At 45.5% G+C, this 16,460-nt stretch overlaps 1 protein-coding gene and 1 pseudogene across 1 annotated transcript in view; one reads left to right on the top strand and one right to left on the bottom strand.

The window, feature by feature from the left end:
* Nucleotides 1-3,120, bottom strand: part of PIGU (phosphatidylinositol glycan anchor biosynthesis class U) — a 118,238-nt gene extending 115,118 nt beyond the window's left edge. The window contains exon 1 of the mRNA XM_003273553.3: nucleotides 2,791-3,120. Within this exon, the coding sequence (XP_003273601.1) occupies nucleotides 2,791-2,920 (130 nt within the window). The 5' untranslated portion in view covers nucleotides 2,921-3,120. The remainder of the gene's footprint in view (nucleotides 1-2,790) is intronic.
* On the top strand, nucleotides 549-719 carry LOC115838185 (annotated as a pseudogene).
* Nucleotides 3,121-16,460: the final 13,340 nt, after the last annotated feature.

Below are 16,460 nucleotides of genomic sequence, written 5' to 3'. Positions count from 1 at the left end.
CTACCCAAGAGGCTGAGACGAGATAATAGCTTGAACCTGGGAGGTGGAGGTTGCAGTGAGCCGAGATTGCGCCATTGCACTCCAGCATGGGCGACAAGAGCAAAATTCTGTTTCAAAAAAAAAAAAAAGAATTCATACAGCTTATAAATTGCAGAGCTAGAGAAAGAGTCAAACCTTTTCTGAGATTCCAGACCCTGCACACTTAATTACCAAACAACACTGTCTCATCTTTGGATCCTTCACCTGTCTATCCTGTAAGTAACCTCCTGTAAGTAACCAGATACTATGCTTTCTTCTCTTCCACATTTATTCAACAGTAACTACACACCTACTCTATGCCAGACATAAAAGAATTTAGGAATGAATAAAACAGAGTCCTTCCAGGAGCTCATAATATAGTGGAAAAGGCCAGGTGTGGTAGCTTATGCCTGTAATCCCAGCACTTTGGGAGGCCGAGATGGGCAGATCACTTGAGCCCAGGAGTTTGAGACCAGCCTAAGCAATATGGTGAAACCCCATCTCTGCAAAAAAATACAAAAAAAAGTAATAGCTTTGCGCAGTGGCAGTATTGTAGCCAATGAGGTCTATCCAAGGCGCGATTATTGCTAACTGAAAACTTTTCCCAAAAAAAAGTAATAATAACAAGTGGGGTTGGTGGTACATGCCTGTAGTCCCAGCTACCAGCTACTTGGAGGCTGAGGAGGGAGGATCTCCTGAGCCCGAGAAGTCAGGGCTGCAGAGAGCCGTTATCACTGCACTCCAGCCTGAGTGTCAGAGTGAGACCCTGTCTCTTGAAAAAAAAAAAAAAAAAAAAAAAAAAAAAAAAGAGGCCGGGCATGGTGGCTCACACCTGTAATCCCAGCACTTTGGGAGGCCAAGGCAGGCAGATCACCTGAGGTCGGGAGTTCAAGACCAGCCTGACCAACATGGAGAAACCCTGTCTCTACTAAAAATACAAAATTAGCCAGGCATGGTGGTGCATGCCTGTAATCCCAGCTGCCTAGGAGGCTGAGGCACAAGAATCGCTTGAACCCAGGAGGCGGAGGTTATGGTGAGCCGAGATTGCACCATTGCACTCCAGCCAGGGCAACAAGAGTGAAACTCCATCTCAAAAAAAGAGAGAAAATGTGGGAAAAACCAGATATAAACAAGTAATTATGAGATAAGAAATGCTCTTAATAGGGTGTAGAGGAAGAAGGGCCTAATACTGCCTCAGGTTTTCAGTTATCCAGAAGAAAACAGGAACCAAATGGCTTCGATTCAGTTCAACAGAAAAATAATATGCAGAGGTAACAATCTTAGACATGAATTACTTACAATCTCAGATGTGAATTACTACTATCTTTATTACCATTCCCCAACTAGGAAACCTGAGCAAATTAACTTCTCTATATTTCAGTTCCCTCATCTGTAAAAGGTGGAAAATAACACCATCTATCACATAGAAATAAATGTAAGAACTAAATGAGAAAAGGTATATGTTACCATTTTTAGAAACCTTAACTCTATTCATAAAACACCCATTCATTATGCCGTTCCCCATACCAACATTTCTATGAGATAACATCAAAACATTAGCCTTGGCCAGGTGCCATGGCTCATGCCTGAAATCCCAGCACTTTGGGAGGCCAAGTGAGACTGCTTGAGTGCAGGAGTTCCAGACCAGCCTGGGCAACATAGCAAGACCCTGTCTCTAAACAAAAAACAAAAACAAAAAAAACTTTAGCATTTAAAGGACACAAAGGGGACTTCTGGGGTGCTGATACCGTTTCTTGAACTAGGTGCTGGCTACATGAGTGAATACAGTTTGTAAAACTTCATTGAACTCTACACTTACTTAATATGCATTGTATGTATATTGTACTTCAGTAAAAAAAAAAGTTGCTTGTTTTTTTTTTTTAATCATCAAACTCTGGCCTAAACCTAGCTTCCACTCCATTACTCCCCTAATTTGGACATTTCATATCCTTTAACGTTTCTTCATCCTATTTACTTTCTGCTACCTGGAACTCTCCTTTTCTCTAATCTCCCTTCCAAAACCCTACATCTTTCAAGAGTCAGCTCAAATCCCACATTCTGGAAAACTGGAAAGGTAGGGGATAGTTTATTCAGGGTCAGAACACTAAGGAAGGAACTAAGTGGACACAGAAAGTATACTTTTCATAAATTACTATAACGATTTGTCTCCCTCACTAGCCTGTGCAGCTACTTCAGCCCAACTTCGGTTTCTCCCTGTAGGCGTTAGTATAAAACAAGGTTTGATGAAAAACTTAGTAAGGAACAGTAACAAAAATTGCCCTGCAAGTCCCAGACTGAGAAAAGATGTCTAAAGCACACGCACACTCTCCTCGCTTAAGCAAAATTGGTCCCCTCATCCTGGACCCCCTCACACATCACCTTTTACCCCAGGGAGCACCCCTCGCGACCCCGCCCCAAATCCCAAACTCCTCTGTAAGCCGCGCTCCACAAGCACCTCCTCCTCTTACTCCAACCCTTCCACGGACCACACTCCTCGGCTCAGGACACTGAATGGGACACGCCCCCTCAGATCCCCACCACTGGTGGTCCAGCCCCCAAGGCCCAAACCTCACGACACGGTCCCCACGCCCCGGCCCCCACGCCCCCTCCCCTCGCCAGCCCCGCCCTCAGGCCCCGCCCTCTCCGAGGACCCCACGAGAGGGTCAGTTCTCTAGGAACCGCGCGCTGGCGGTCACTGCCCCCGCCTCCCATTCACAGAGGCCGCGGGAGGGCAGGCGGGGCCTGACCGTCTGCTCGAGCCAGTGGCCTCACCTCTCTTCCAAGAGCTCAGTGGTGACACCACCTCCACCCGCTCGGAAATGAACTCGGCCAGACTGGAGCGGAACAAGGCCGCCCGCACTGTCACAGCCACCACCAGCACCAGGGCCAAGGGAGCCGCCATGATAACTGGGGCGGGCGCGCGGGCCGGGAGGGAAGGCGAGGCGGAAGAGCCTCGCGCCCTGCGCGCCACACTCTGTAGTTCCGCGGGAGGGCGCGCGCCGCCGCTGGCGCCGGAGCGGCCAGACGTGGGGACTACGGCTCCCAGAAAGCCTTGCGGCGAGGCAGGCCGGAGCGACGGAAAGCGGGCGCCTCAAGCTGCGTGTGCAGAAGGTGGGGCGAAACCTTCTCCGATCGCAGGTGCATTGTGAAACCGCGCCGCTATAGCGGGGCTGAAACGCTGCAGAAAGTAGAAGCGGAAGTAGTCTCCTTCCTGGGATTGTGAGAGACTTTTAAACAGATGTTAAATTCACTCTTGCATGTGTGTTTTCAATGCCAAAATGTTTATTTTTTATTTTTTTTTTGAGACGGAGTCTCTGCCGTCCAGGCTGGAGTTCAGTGGCGCGTTCTCGGCTCACTGCAAACTCCGCCTCCTGGGTAGCTGGGATTACAGGCGCCCACCACCACGCGCGGCTAATTTTTTTTTTTTTTTTTTTTTTTTTTTTTTAGTAGAGATGGGGTTTCACCATGTGGGCCAGGCTAGTCTCGAACTCCTGACCTCAGGTGATCCGCCCACCTCGGCCTCCCAAAATGCTGGGATTACAGGCGTGAGCTACCGCGCCCTGCCCAAAATGTTTATCTTTTATGTTTGGTGGTTTTTTGTTTTTGAGACAGGGTCTCAGTGCTGTCGCCCAGGCTGGAGTGCAGTGGCGCAATGTCAGCTCACTGCAGCCTGGACCTCCCGGGCTCCAGAGTAGCTGGGACCACAGGTGCGCGCCACCACACTCGGCTAAATTTTTGTACTTTTAGTAGAGACGGGGTTTCGCCATGTTGCCCAGGCTGGTACCTTTTATGTTTTTTGAAGAGTGTTAAATGTGTATTTTTAAAAAAATTTATTCTGACAGTTGTTTGTTAAACGCCAACTATTTTCCAGGCACTATGTTAGGTTCTACGGATATGTTTTGGAGTAGTAGACTGATTTATTAGCTCTGCGACCTTCAACAAGTCGCTTAACCCTTCTGTGCTGAAAAATGTGCTGATTATAGGCTCACTAGGGACAGTTGAGGAAGGCTTAGAAATTTTTTTTTTTTTTTTTTTTGGAAACGGAGTTTTGCTCTTATTGCCCAGGTTGGAGTGCAATGGCACGATCTCAGCTCACTGCAACCTCCGCCTCCCAGGCTTAAGCGATTCTCCTGACTCAGCCTCCCGAGTTGCTAGGATTACAGGCATGCGCCACCATGCCCGGCTAATTTTTTGTAGTTTTAGTAGAGACAGGGTTTCTCCATGTTGGTCAGGCTGGTCTCGAACTCCAGACTTCAGGCGATCCACCTGCCTCGGCCTCCCAAAGCGCTGGGATTAGAGGCTTGTGTCATTGTGCCTGGCCGGAAGGCTTAGAAATTTTGCCAGTCGCTTTTAAACACAGCCATTTTTGAAAATTAAGACATATAAACCTACAGTTAAATAACTTATATTGAAAACAACGGAATACATATTCAACACTTCACTTTCTAAATTATTTTACTATGCTTTTGTTTTATGTGTGCTTTTGAGATTATTTACCACCGCTGTATCAGTACGGCAAATACTACATCTTTCTCTTCCCAAATGGTGGTGTTCAGTTTCCTCAGGTTGATAGATTGAGAATCCCTCCCAATGTGAGTGTTTATACCACAGGAATCAGCAAACACTACAAATCAGGGGTTTGGGGTTTGGAGGGCCCATTAATAAGCATTAAGCGGCACACTTCATTAATTAATGTATAGTAAGTGCTTAAATATTAGCAATAATAATATTAAAGGTGCAAGGAAATTTCATATTTGTGAAGAAAATGAAACAGGCTGGACGTGGTGGCTCACTCCTGTAATCCCAGCACTTTGGAAGGCCGAAGTGGCCCCATCACTTGAGGTCAGGAGTTCGAAACCAGCCTGCCCAACATGGTGAAACCCCGTCTCTATTAAAATTACAAAAATTAGCCAGGCATGGTGGCCTGTGCCTGTAGTCCCAGCTACTCAGGAGGCTGAGGCAAGAGAATCACTTGAACCTGGGAGGCGGAGGCTACAGCAAGCCAAAATAGCACCATTGCACTCCAGCCTGGGCGACAGAGCCAGACTCTGTCTCAAAAAAAGAAAGAGAGGGAGGGAGGGAGGGAGGGAAAGAAAGAAAACGAAACAGTGTATGATTGAAAATAACTGCTGGTGTAATAATAAGGGTGGTAACACTAGACAAGGTGATCAGGGAAGACTAGAAAGAGGTGATATTTGAGCTGAGACCTAAAGAATGAGAAATTAATAAGAGCTTCCAAGCAGAAGGAATGGACTGAGTGGGGAAAGAGCAAGGTATGTTTGAGGATCAGAAAGAAAACAAGTATGGCTCAAGTGGAGAGAATAGAAGCTGTGGATGGAGAGATGGGGGGGGGGGGGCAATCAGGTAGGGACCTATTGGCCATGGTTGAGAATTTGGGCTTTATTCGAAGTGCAATCCGTATGCCATTGGAGAATTTTAAACCAGAAATGATGTGAACAGGTGTACATTTTGCAAACATCTCTATGTTCCCACAAGCCCTCTATTGGGTGTTGGGGAATATTGCAGTGACAAAATGGCACCATCTGCCTTTGCCCTTATGTAACTTGGAAAGCAGTTGAAGAGATAAAATAGTTAAAGAATAACATAAGTAAAATCACAAACCATAACTCCAGCCTGGGCGACAGAGCAAGACTCCATCTCAAAAAAAAAAAAAAATCACAAACCGTAATGAGAGAAAGAAAGGGGGGAGTGGGCCGGGCACAGTGGCTCACGCCTGTAATCCCAGCACTTTGGGAGGCCATGGCAGGAGGATTGCTTGAGCCCAGGAGTTTGAGACCAGCCTGGGTAACACCTGTCTCTACAAAAAACATAAGAATTACCCAGGCATGGTGGCGCATGCCTGTAGTCTCAGCTACTGGGAAGGCTGAGGTGGGAGAATCACTTGACTCTGGGAGGTTGAAGCTGCAGTGAGCCAAGATCACGCCGCTGCTCTCCGGCCTGTATGACAAAGCAAGACCTTGCCTCAAAAAAAAAAAAAAAGAAAAAGAAAAAAAATGGCCGGGCACAGTGGCTCACACCTGTAATCCCAGCATGTTGGGAGGCCGAGGCAGGCAGATCACCTGAGGTCAGGAGTTCAAGACCAGCCTGGCCAACATGGTGAAACCCTGTCTCTACTAAAAATACAAAAAATTTAGCTGGGCGAGGTGGCGGGCACCTGTAATCCCAGCTACCTAGGAGGCTGAGACAGGAGAGTCACTTCAACCCGAGGATCGGAGGTTGCAGTGAGCCGAGATTGCACCACTGCACTCCAGCCTGGGCGACAAAGCAAGACTGTCTCAAAAAAAAAAAAAAAAAGAAAAGAAAAAGAAGAAAAAGGGAGTGGGATTCTAAAAGAATGCAAAAATCAGCCCTGGGGCTGATAGCTTTCTGGACCAGTGAAAGGGTCAGGGTCTCCTCTGGGGGAGGGGATCATGAAGAAATTGAGCCCCTGCTCTGTGCCAAGCAGTGTACCATATGCTTAACACACATGAGCTTATTTAGTCTGCACAGCCTTCCTTCTTAAAGATGTAGGTTTTGGTGTCCCCTTTTTCATAAAAGGAGATGTATGTATTGCATCATCTTACAGTGAAGTGTATTACATCATAAAAAGTGGAAGTAATTGTAACACCTCACAGTGAAGACTGATCAAGGTTATACAATGTAAAATGCTTAGCATATACCCAGTGCTCAGTAAAGGTTACTTAGCTGTTATATTATTTAAATCATTCTAACAGATGATTTAAAAATTTATCTTAGGGTGAGGATTGTCTTTGGGAAAAACAGTGATTAGCCATTGTAGACAGAAGATGTGACCCACACCAGTGGTTCTCAAAATGAGTGTGCATGAAGTATGAATAAAACTAGTGGTTCTCAATAAAAAAACGCGAGACCCAAATACAGAAGCTAGAATTATAAAACTCATAGAAGAAAACATAGGAGTAAACTTTTATGACCTTTAATTAGGCAATGGTTTCTTAGATAACAACACCAAAAGCACAGGCAACAAAAGGAGAAATAAGTAAATTGGGCTTTATCAAAATTAAAAACTGTGCTCCAAAGGACACCATCAAGAAATGAAAACTGCTGGGCGCGGTGGCTCATGTCTGTAATCCCAAGACTTTGGGAGGCTGAGGCGGGCAGATCACTTGAGGTCAGGAATTTGAGACCAGCCTGGCCAACACGGTGAAACCCCATCTCTACTAAAAATATAAAACTTAGCCAGGAACGGTGGCGGGCACCTGCAATCCCAGCTATCGGGAGGCTGAGACAGGAGAATTGCTTGAATCCAGGAGCTAATGTTGCATTGAGCCAGGATGGTGCCACTGCACTCCAGCCTGGGCACCAGAGCAGGACTCTGTCTCAAAAAAAAAAAAAAAAAAAAAAAAATTTAAAGACTTTTTCGGTGGCTCACGCCTGTAATCCCAGCACTTTGGAAGGCCAAGGTTGGTGGATCACAAGGTCAGGAGTTCAAGACCAGCCTGGCCAAGATGGCGAAACCCCCATCTCTATTAAAAATACAAAAGTTAGCCAGTCGCAGTGGCAGGCACCTGTAATCCCAGCTACCTGGGAGGCTGAGGTGGGAGAATCACTTGAACCTGGGGGGTGGAGGTTGCGGTGAGCTGAGATCATGCCACTGTACTCCAGCCTGGGAAACAGAGTGAGACTCCATCTCAAAGAAAAATAAAAAATAAAAAAAGAGAAATGAAAACTGGCTCAGGCCTGTAATCCCAGCACTTTGGGAGGCTGAGGTGGGAGGATTACTTGAGCCCAGGAGTTCAAGACCAGCCTGAGCAACATGATAAGACCCCCATCTCTACAAAAAATTTAAAAAAATAAAAAGCCAGGCACAGTGGTTGACACCTGTAATCCCAACACTTTGAGAGACCAAGGCGGGTGGATTGCTTGAGCTCAGGATTTGGAGACCAGCCTGGGCAACATGGCAAAACTCCATCTGTATTAAAAAAAAAAATACAAAAATGAGCCAGGCATGATGGCATGCACCTGTAGTCCCAGCTACTTGGGAGGCTGAGGTGGGAGGACTGCTTGAGCCTAGGAGGTGGAGGTTGCAGTGAGCCAAGATCGTGCCACTGTACTCCAGCCTGGGCAACAGAGTGAGACCCCTTCAAAAAGAAAAAAAAAACCCACAGAATGGGAGAAAATTATCTACAAATTATATATTTGAGTAGGGACTTATCCAGAATGTTTAAAGAACTGTTACAACTCAGTAATAAAAAGACAATAATAAAAGACAAATACCCAAATGGGGAGAGGAATTGAATAGACATATCACCAAAGAAGATACACAAATGGCCAATAAGCATGTAAAAAGATGCTCGACATTATTAGTTATTAGGGAAATGCATATCAAAGCCACAATGAGATACCATTTCAAACTCAGTAGGATAGCTATAATAAAAGACTGACAGTAGGCCGGGCGCGATGGCTCATGCCTGTAATCCCAGCACTTTGGGAGGCCAAGGCGGGCAGTTCACTTGAGGTCAGGAGTTCAAGGCCAGCCTGGCCAACATGTCAAAACCCCGTCTCTACTAAAAATACAAAAATTAGCTAGGCATGGTAGCACACGCCTGTAAGCCCAGCTACTAGGGAGGCTGAGGCAGGAGAATTCCTTGAACCCGGGGGGTGGAGGTTTCAGTGAGCCAGGATCACGCCACTGCACTCCAGCCTGGGTGACAGAGCAAGACTCTGTCTCAAAAAAATAAAATAAAAATAAAACTGATAGTAACAAGTGTTGACAAGGAAGTGGAGAAATCAGAGCTTTTATACATGGCAGGTGGGAACATAAAATATTGTATCCACTTTGGAAAACAGGTTGGTATTTCATCAAGATGTTAAACAGAATTGCCTTATGACCCACCAACTCAACACCTAGCTATATATCTGAGAGAAATGTAAACGTATGTCCACAAAAAAATTATGAACAAATGTTCATAGCTCATTCATAAAACCAAGAAGTGGAAATAACCCAAATGAATGGATAAGCAAGATATGGTATACCTACAATGGAATATAACTGGACAATAAAAAAAAATGAAGTACTTATCCATGCTACAACATAGATAAACCTTGAAGACATTATGCTAAATGAAATAAGCCAGTCACAAAAGACCACATGCTATGTAATTCCATTTATATTAAATGTCAATGGGTGGGCGTGGTGACTTACACCTGTAATCCCAGCACTTTGAGAAACTGAGGCAGGAGGCTTGCTTGAGCCCCGAAATTTGATACCAGCCTGAGCAATATAGGGAGACTCCGTCTCTATAAAAAAGTAAAACATGGCTGGGCGCGGTAGCTCATGCCTATAATCCCAGCACTTTGGGAGGCCAAGGTGGGTGCGTCACCTGAGGTCAGGAGTTCGAGATCAGCCTGGCCAACATGGCAAAACCACATCTCTAACTAAAAATACAAAAATTAGCCGGGTGTGGTGGCATGTGCCTGTAATCCCCGCTACTCAGGAGACTGAAGGGGAAGAATTGCTTTGAACCCAGGAGACGGAGGTTGCAGTGAGCAAGACTACACCACTGCACTCCAGCCTGGGCAATAGAGCAAGACTCCACCTCAGAAAAAAAAAAAAGTAAAACATTAGCCAGGAATGGTGGCAGGCACCTGTGGTCCTAGCTACTCAGGAGGCTGAGACAGGAGGATCACTTGAGCCTAGGAGGTCAAGGCTGCAGTGAGCCATATTTGTGGCCACTGCCCTCCAGCCTGGGTGACAGTGAGACTCTTCCTCAAAAAATATTAAAAAAGAAATGTCCAGAAGAGTCAAATGTATAGAGGCAGAAAGTAGATTAGTGCTTGCCTAGGGCTGGGGGTGGTGACTGGGGGAGGAGGGAATGGGAAATGACTGCCAATAGGTACGGAGTTTCAGCTGGGTGCAGTGGCTTACGCCTGTAATCCCAGCACTTTGGGAGGCCGAGGTGGGTGGATCACCTGAGGTCAGGAGTTCGAGACCAGTCTGACCAACATGGTGAAACCCCGTCTCCACTAAAATACAAAAAATTAGCCAGGCGTGGTGGTGCATGCCTGTAGTCCCAGCTACTTGGGAGGCCGAGGCAGGAGAATCGCTTGAACCCGGGAGGCAGAGGTTGCAGTGAGCCAAGATTGCACCATTGCATTCCAGGCTGGGCAGCAAGAGTGAAACTGTCATAAATAAATAAATAGGTACAGCATTTCTTTCGGGGCAGATGAAAATGTTTTAAAATTAGATTGTGGTGCTAGGTGCAGTGGCTCATGCCTGTAATCCTAGCACTTTGGAAGGCTGAGGTGGGCAGATCACTTGAGGTCATGAGTTCAAGACCAGCCTGGCCAACATGGTGAAACCCCGTCTCTACTAAAAATACAAAAAAAAAAAAAATTAACCAGGTGTGGTGGCACACACCTGTACTCCCAGCTGCCTAGGAGGCTGAAGCAGGAGAATATCTTGAACCTGGGAGGAGGAGGCCGCAGTGAGCTGGTATTGAGCCACTGCACTCCAGCCTGGATGACAGAGACTCCATCTAAGAAAAAAAAAAAAAGGCCACACATGATGGCTCACGCCTGTAATCCCAGCATTTAGGGAGGCCAAGGTGGGCGTTATCACTTGAGGTCAAAAGTTACAGACCAGCCTGGCCAACATGGTGAAACCCTGTCTCTTTTAAAAATACAACAATTAGCCAGGTGTGGTGGCTCACGCCTGTAATCCCAAAGTGGTGGATCACCAGGTCAGGGGATCGAGACCATCCTGGCCAACATGGTGAAACCCTGTCTCTACTAAAAATACAAAAGTTAGCAGGGCGTGGTGGCGGGTGCCTGTAGTCCCAGCTACTCAGGAGGCTGAGGCAGGAGAATCACTTGAACCCGGGAGGTGGAGTTTGCAGTGAGTCGAGATCATGCCACTGCACTCCAGCCTGGGTGACAAAAGCGAGACTTCATCTCAAAAAAAAAAAGTAAATAGATTGTGGTGATGGTTGTACTACTATGAATATACTAAAAACCCACTGAAATATATATATATGTGTGTATATATATACATATATATATACACACACACATATATATATATATACACACACACACACACACATATATATATATATATATATACATATATATATATATATATATATATACACACTTTAAATGAGTGAATTTTATGGTAGGTGTACTGTATCTCAATATTTTTTATTTTTTAGGGACCGGGTCTCACTGTGTTGCCCAGGCTGGAGTGCAGTGGCTATTCACAGGGGCATTTGTAATGCACCACAGCCTCAAATTCCTGGCCTCAAGTGATCCTCCCATCTGAGCCTCTCAAATAGCTGGGACTATGGGTGTGTGCCACTGCGTCCAACTTATATCTTGATATCTTAAAAAAAAAATTAGTAAGCACTGGGGATGGTGGCTCATGCCTGTAATCCCAGCAATTTGGGAGGCCAAGGGGGGTGGATCACCTGATGTCGGGAGTTCAAGACCAGCCTGACCAACATGGAGAAACGCTATCTCTACTAAAAATACAAAATTAGCTGGGTGTGGTGGCACATGTCTGTAATCCCAGCTACTCGGGAGGCTGAGGCAGGAGAATTGCTTCAACCAGGGAGGCGGAAGTTGCGGTGAGCCGAGATCATGCCATTTGCACTGCATCCTGGACAACAAGAGTGAAACCTTGTTTAAAAAAAAAAAAATTAGTAAGCATCAGAATCACTGGGGAGATGTATTTTTTATTTAATTTATTTTTATTTTTTATAAATAGAGGTGGGATCTTGCTATGTTGCCCAGGCTGGTCTTGAACGCCTGGGCTCAAGCGATCCTCCTGCCTCGGTCTCCCAAAGTGCTGGGATTACTGGCATGACCAGCCTAGATTTTTGAAGTGTAAATTTTCTAGTTCTGACCTAGAGACTAGGCCTGGTGTGGAGCCCAGGAATCTACATTCGTAATCTCTCCAGGTAATTCTAATGTTTGTGATTCAGAAGCCATACCTTGGGGAAAAAAAATAATAACCCTGAAGGCATAGGTATCCAGTAGCTTACACAAAAAAAGATGAATGTAGTAATGATAGCTAGCAAATATTGAGTGCTTACTAGGTGCTAAGTACTATTTTAAGTGCTTTACATATACTATCTCATTTAGTACATGTACCATTACAAGTGCTATTATTTCTCCATCACCAGTGAGGAAACAGAGGCACAAAGAGGTTTAGTAATTTGCCTAAGGTCACAGGGCTAGTAAGTGGCAGAACCAGGATCTGTCCGTTAGCTCTAGATACTGTGGTTAAGCTGCTCTGCCTGAGAAAATGAGAAGAATTTGGGTTGGGTTGAGTTGTGTTGTGTTGGGTTGGGTTGTGTTGGGTTGGGTTGTGTTCGGTTGGGTTGCATTGGGTTGGGTTGTGTTGTGTTGGGTTGGGTTGAGTTGAATTGGGGTGCTTTGTTGTTGTAGCTGAGGAGGAAGGGTAGGGAATAGAAAGGAAGGAGATAATAAAGGAGCAATCATGGGGTTTGGTTTTGTTTTTTTCCTGTGACACCAGAGATTCTCTGTGATATGCAGGTTACCTAGAGAGGAAGAAATTGAGGTGCTAAGATACTAAGTAACCACTGGAATGAGTGAATTGCAATCAGTTTTTGATGACTTTGCATCTTTCCATTCAAGAATCAGCATTCTTGGAAAAAGCGCAAGGTTGATTGAGATTAGGTCTTGTGCCTAATCTTAATCAGCCAGAAAAATGTATCTGTGAGAAGTCAGATGATGAATTTACCATATTTGCCTGAGGACAGCACACCCTAAAGGCAATTGGGTGAAGTCAGTTCGAGGAAGGTGAAAGGGTACAGTCCTGTGCTGCATAAAGACATTTTGGTCAACGTTGGACTGCATATACCACAGTGGTCCCCTAAGATTATAGTGGAGCTGAAAAATTCCTCTTGCCTACTGATGTTGTAGCTGTCATAACATCGTGGCTTAATGCGTTACCTTTTCTATGTTTCCATATGTTTAGATACACAAATACTTACCACTGTGTTACAATTGCCTGTAGTATCCAGTATAGTAACATGCTGTACAGGTTTGTGGCCTGCAAGCAATAGGCTAAACCATATAGCTTAGGTGTGTAGTAGGCTTTACCATCTAGCTTTGTGAACCTGCTAATAATAATAGTGATGAGAAAGACAGACCCAGGCCTCCCTGTACTGTAGTTTATAGTCTAGCAGGGAGTCATACAAAATAGAAGTAAGCAAACAAAATAATTAGGGATTGTGACCACACCAAAATAAGTAGAGATTGTGAGGGCAAAAGACCAGGAAGAATGATAATGAATAATGGAGGACCTACTGTATATTGGATGGTCAAGAAAAGCCTTTCTGAAGAGGTGATATTTCAGCTGACACCCGAAGGATGAGAAGGAGCCGTTGATGTAAAGAGTTGGCAGTGGTATGTACTGGAAGGAGGGGATGGAGGTTACAAACAGCTTGCAGTGAGGGAGGCCAATGTAGTCGGAGTGATATGAGCAAGAGGTGAGACTGGAGAAGCAGGCAAGGGCCAGATGGCCTTGGTGGACAATGGTGCTAAGTTGGATTTTTATTCTAAGAGAAATGGGAAGTGCACGGAAGGGTTTCAAGTTGAGTTGGAACATAATCATCATTTAAAGTTTAAAAATATGCCTCTGGCCAGGCACGGTGGCTCACGCCTGTAATCCCAGCACTTTGGGAGGCCCAGGCGGGTAGATCATGAGGTCAGGAGTTCAAGACCAGCCTGGCCAACATGGTGAAACACCATCTCTACTAAAAATACAAAAATTAGCCAAGTGTGGTGGCAGGCACCTGCAATCCCAGCTACTTGGGAGGCTGAGACAGGAGAATCGCTTGAAACTGGAAGGTAGAGGTTGCAGTGAGCCAAGATTGTGCCACTGCACTCCAGCCTGGGCAAAAAGAGTGAAACTCTGTCTCAAAAAAAAAAAAAAGAAAGAAAAGAAAAGAAAATATGCCTCTAAGGCTGGGCATGGTGATTCATGCCTGTAATCACAGTACTTTTGGAGGCTGAGGCAGGAGGATTGCTTCAGCCCAGGAGTTTGAGAACAGCCTGGCCAACATGTCAAAACCACATCTCTACAAAAAAAAAAAAATACAAAAATTAGCCAGGTGTGGTGGTGCAGACCTGTGGTCCCAGCTACTTGGGAGGCTTAAGTGGGAGGATCACTTGAGCCTGGAGGGTCGAGGCTGCAGTGAGCCATGATCGTGCCACACTGTACTCCAGCCTGGGAGACAGAGTGAGACCCTGTCTCAAAAAAAAAAAAAAAAAGATACAGCAAAGGCCTGATCTGTGTGACTGCGGATTTTTTACCAGAAGACAATAAACTATATAAAAATTTAAAAACAAACAGTAACTACCACATGGGTGGGTGTGGAAGTCAGTAGCATGGACGAAAAGGTCATTAAAGGCTTCTTTGAGGTCGCAAAAGTGGAAAGGGCCTGATCCAGTTCATTGTACAGATTGGGAAAAATAAAGCCCAGAGGAGCAGTGACAGGCCCAGGATCACACAGCAAGTCAATAGTGGCACTTGGCCCAGAAACCAGGGTTCTCACTATCGGCCTTCTATACTAACGGTCTCCTGGTCCTGGGCTGGGGTCTCCCGTGAGGCCCACTGGGAGACCCATATACCAGCTCCCTCCTCAATCTGAGACCCAAGTGTTTTAAGGGCCCAAAAGAAGGATTTGGATTTACATAATGCCCTGAGGACAGATTTCTGAAACCCTTCCTTCCTGTCCCCTACTCACAAATACCCACAATTATAACAGCTATCCTGTAGCAACAAGACCAAAATGTAAACTTGGCCTAAAACTGGAAAGCTGTAGATAGGCTCTTGCACCTCCAACTTTCTTTCTCTGAATCCCTCTCACTCCCCAGGAGCCACACTCCCTACAACTGTGCATCCAGGCCTCTCATCCCCTTCCCCCAAATAGACACACATTTCTCTGCTCTGAGAAAGGAGATAGGTTTGCTTGTTGCTTCCTGGTATCCATTCCCCCTTTCCCTGACATCCATTAGAAACTCAAAGATGGCTGGGCGCGGTGGCTCATGCCTGTAATCCCAGCACTTTGGGAGGCCGAGGTGGGCGGATCATGAGGTCAAGAGATGGAGACCATCCTGGCCAACATGGTGATACCCTGTCTCTACTAAAAATACAAAAATTAGCTGGGTGTGGTGGCATGCACCTGTAGTCCCAGCTACTCGGGAGGCTGAGGCAGGAAAATCGCTTGAATCCGGGAGGTGGAGATTTCAGTGGGCCGAGGTTGTGCCACTGCACTCCAGCCTGGCGACAGAGTGAGACTCCGTCTCAAAAAAAAAAAAAAAAAAAAAAAAAAAGAAACTCAAAGATTTGCTGAATGAATGAATGAATATCTCTAATTCCTTTCTTAAAACTCTTCACTGGCTTTCCATTGCACTTAATTTAAGAACCATAATTCTGAGGCCAGGTGCGGTGGCTCACACCTGTAATCCCAGGACTTTGGGAGGCCGAGGCGGGTGGATCGCTTGAGGTCAGGAGTTCAAGATCAGGCTCAGGGCTTAGACATCCCAATGATAACTGAGACTTTGAGCTTTGACTCAGAGGGAAGCACACGGGCCAGTTCCAGATGACACCCTAAGGCTCATCTTCGGGTGGAAGTCTAAAGTGGTACAGCATTTTGGGAGAGTAATTTGACAGCATCTGTTAAATTTGAAATGTATATACCTATCAATCTTGCAGTTCACTTCTCTGAAAACTATTCTGTATATCCAAGGATAGTCACTGTAGCATTATTTGTGGCAGCTAACATGGTGAAGCCCTGTCTCTACTGAAAATACAAAAATTAGCTGGGCCTGGTGGCATGCTTGCAATCCTAGTTACTCGGGAGGCTGAGGCATGAGAATCACTTGAAGCCAGGAGGCACAGGTTGCAGTGAGCTGAGATCGTGCCACTGTACTCCAGCCTGGGTGACAGAGCGAGACTCTGTCTCAAAAGAAACAGAATAAAAAGAAAGCATATACTCCAAGCATTATCTATTACAGTTGCCTTAGTCATTTATTTCACACTCCTACTGGCCTCAGAATACTCAGAATACTTTGCAACAATCTTTACTCTCTCCGACGGAGTGTACAGCTCAACATTCTTTACAGCCACAGGGTTTTATAGACTTCACGTCATCATTGGCTCAACTTTCCTGCTGCCTTCTACGCCAACTACCATTTCACTTTGTATCTGTTCACGGTTTTGGATTTGAAGCTGCTGCTTGATACTGACATTTTGTAGATGTAGTATGGCTATGCCTGTATATTTCTGCCTATTGATGAAGATCATGTTCTTTTAGTATTAAACAGTACAGTTGACTTCCAATCAATTAGTTTATATATAGGAATCCTGTGTAGCCTGCAATGGGGTTGTGGGGAGCAAGGCAGAAGCGGCCACTCCAGAGAGGATTTAC

The sequence above is a fragment of the Nomascus leucogenys genome, chromosome 13 (assembly GCF_006542625.1).
Source record: "Nomascus leucogenys isolate Asia chromosome 13, Asia_NLE_v1, whole genome shotgun sequence".
Classification (NCBI taxonomy): domain Eukaryota; kingdom Metazoa; phylum Chordata; class Mammalia; order Primates; family Hylobatidae; genus Nomascus; species Nomascus leucogenys.
The sequence above is the reverse complement of the archived record's forward strand: the minus strand, read 5'-3'. Positions and strand labels throughout refer to the sequence as shown.